The sequence below is a fragment of the Echinops telfairi genome, unplaced genomic scaffold (genome assembly GCF_000313985.2).
Source record: "Echinops telfairi isolate 266 unplaced genomic scaffold, ASM31398v2 ScPeMD7_60;HRSCAF=208, whole genome shotgun sequence".
In the NCBI taxonomy this organism is placed as follows: Eukaryota; Metazoa; Chordata; class Mammalia; order Afrosoricida; family Tenrecidae; genus Echinops; species Echinops telfairi.
Genome location: NW_022103958.1, coordinates 1,866,580 through 1,869,899, shown reverse-complemented (window position 1 = coordinate 1,869,899; position 3,320 = coordinate 1,866,580). Strand labels below are relative to the sequence as shown.

At 38.4% G+C, this 3,320-nt stretch overlaps 1 protein-coding gene across 1 annotated transcript; it reads left to right on the top strand.

Annotated features, from left to right (window-relative positions):
- Nucleotides 1-234: 234 nt before the first annotated feature.
- On the top strand, nt 235-1,173 carry LOC101650981 (olfactory receptor 4P4-like). The gene has a single exon (XM_004708481.1). The coding sequence runs from the start codon at nt 235-237 to the stop codon at nt 1,171-1,173; it is 939 nt and encodes a 312-aa protein (XP_004708538.1).
- Nucleotides 1,174-3,320: the final 2,147 nt, after the last annotated feature.

Here is a 3,320-nt window from a genome sequence, read left to right as displayed (position 1 = left end):
ATGCATACTTAATTTCATTATAAATTTATTTCCTAATAGTTTTGTAAACTCGTAAACATGTTAAAAAGAAATAAAAATAGTTTAATTTCATAAAGAATAATTTACATTAATATCATTGCATGATAATAAATGTATTCATTGGCTATTACTGTCATTATGTTAATTTTTCATGCAAATTCATGTCTTTTATTTTCAGATAATAATTTGTTCATATCATACAACAAACGGATAAATATGGAGATCCAGAGAAATATCTCAGAATTCATTCTTTTGGGACTTTCATATGACAAGAACATACAGATATTTTGCTTTGTTCTATTCCTATTTTGTTATCCTGCTCTCTTGTTTGGAAATCTTCTCATCCTTATTTCCATTCTAAGTAGCTCCCTTTTTTACCAACCAATGTACTATTTTCTCAGCCACTTAGCCTCTCTGGACATCTGCTATACTTCTAGTGTCACACCCAAGTTAATTACTGATCTGTTATTTGGAACAAAATCCATCTCCTATTGTAATTGCATGCTACAGGTCTTTACCATGCACTTCTTTGGCAGTATTGAGATCTTCATTCTTACTGCCATGGCCTTTGATCGCTATGTTGCCATCTGCAAACCTCTCCACTACATGATCATCATGAACAGGACAAGGTGCCATCTTCATGTCTTAGCTGCCTGGGCCGGTGGGGCTGTCCATTCCTTTCCACAATTACTTATGGCCATCTCATTACCCTTTTGTGGTTCGAATGAAATCAATCATTATTTTTGTGATATCTTCCCTTTACTAAAGGTTGCCTGCACTGATACTTACTTTACTGGTGTTCTTGTGCTTGTCAATTCAGGGATGGTTGTCTTAGCAATTTTTGTTCTTTTGTTTGGATCTTATGTGATTATATTATTCACCTTAAGAAATCACTCAGCAGAGGGCAGGCGCAAAGCCCTGTCTACTTGTGGCTCTCATATCACTGTGGTGATCTTATTATTCGCTCCTGCAATATTTATTTACCTTAGACCTCCTACCACTTACCCTGAAGATAAAATATTTGCACTATTCTATACCATCATTGCTCCCATGTTCAATCCTTTAATCTACACTCTGAGAAATACAGAGATGAAAAATGCGATGAGGAAAGTTTGGTGTCAAGGTTATTTTCAACGAAAGCACACAATTAATTGAAGAAGCCTGCCAACTAGACAATTTTGTAAAATATAGTGGCCGATTGTGAAATTAAATGTTATAGACTTCTCTTGCTTTATGTATTCCATTTTATCATAAATGGAGTACATGTAGGAGGTGGACTATACAAGTTATTGTCATTGCTAATAATCTGTAAAAAAAATAAAAAGAAACTTTGTTAATTTTGTGGTTTTCTAATAGAGTGAAGAAAGCATTTATTGTATAAAAAGTATTTTGGGCTACACCAATGAAGATGAAACTATTTAACCAAAGAGTTATGATGCTAGTATTTTTAATGATATTTTTATTTAAAAGTAAAAAGTAACTTGGGGACACATAGTTTGTGGGTTTGGAAATGTTAAAAATCTGTAATTTATGGAATAATTTTTAATTATTCTTAATATAGTCTCTTATATAATCTAAAGGCAAACTCCATATAGCAAATATGGTCTAGAATGATTATGCATGTCAATTTTCATGACTTCCATTTTAATAAATAAATTAATAATGATAATGAGGAAAGACAGAGAGAAATTAGATACTCAAAATTCTAAAATCAGGCTGTCTTATTTCACCTATTGGCCAGAAAGTACAAACAATTCCTTAACATTTCAAGAAGTGAATCGTAAAATTAGTTGTCCCACCCCTACAAGCTTCTCTGTTATTCGTCCCCCTGGGAGGGAGTTCTAGTTTGATTCTTGTGATCAATTCCCCCTTTCTCCCACCACCCTCCCCTAATCCTCCTGGTTTCTCTCCTGTCCTTGTTGGCCCTGAGGGGTTTATCTATCTTGGATCCCCTGTGATGCAGGTTCTTATCTGTAGCAGTGTGCATACTCTGGTCTAATCTGATTTGTAAGGTAGAATTGAGGTCATGATAGTGGGGTGAAGGAAGCACCAGAGAACTCGAGGAAAGTTGTGTGTTTCATTGGTGCTATACTGCACCCTGACCAGCTCATCTCTTCCCTGTTACTCCCAATGTCCATTTGCAACCTTAATTCCTAACATATAGATATGAGTGCATAGGTCTATTCCCCTCTCATTATATATTTGTTTACATAAGTACATACCTGTATTTTGGCCTCTATAAATGTCCTTTTCCTCCTGGTTCTTTCCTCTCTTTCCTTTTAACTTCCCTCTTTTCCCACCATCATGTTCAGCCTTAATTTTGGTTTAGTAATTCCTCACTGCTGCATTGCCCTTGATTGAGCCCCACTAGGCATCCTATGATCTTCTTTCCATTGATTTTAGTTTACTTGTTGTTCTCTTTTCCAGGGGTTTGCCCCCACCCCCCATTTCCTTTCTTCCACCTCCCCTTCTCCCATATCTCCCTGGCACCTTTGGTCCCCTTCTTTTCATCTCTGAATTATTTATCCCATCTATGTTATCTAGATAAACATGCAGATACATTAATAAGTGCAAAAACCAGGCAAAGCCAAATAAAACACAAAGGAAGTCAAGATCAACAAAACTATAACAACAACAGCAGAAAGCAGGAACAAAATTAAAATAACCAAAAGAAAGCCACTGACAAAAAATGAAAAAGCCTATAAATAGTTCAAGGTCAGTTTTTTGGGTTTTAAGAGTGTTTTCCAGTCAAGTCTGATGGGGTGCTACACTGTCTTGTCAAAAGACACTGTCTTGTAAAAAATCAGTCTAATTTTAATATTCCTGGGGAATTTCCGCAGTCTGCTCCCCCTGCTGCTCTGCTGCAGGCCCTCAGTGCCTGGCCCCAGCGTGATGGTACCAGACCTTGCACTATTCCCATATTGTGTCTCCAGTGCTGTCCCAGCAGCACCATAGTTCAGAGAGGGACACCCTGTCCCGTGGTGTGGCCCACCCTACAGTCCGCCCTGTGCATTATTTGCTCTGAGCAGGAACATCATCCTCAGGGCTTGGTGGACCAGATTGTCCTCTCCTCCCTCTCCATCCCTTTGCATTTCTCCCATGTGCTATACTCTGACGCTCCCCTGTCCCTAAGCTGTAGCACCAGTGCTGTGCTCTGAAGTCCATTCTTCTGAGGAGGGTGGGTTGTCAACATAGTCAAGATTGGGTGTGGCCCCGTGGATCTCTCTATTGGTTCCCTGATATATGCCGGTATGTTGCAGTCCTGTCTTGGCACATCGGGTTGATGCCTGGTCTCTCTCTCG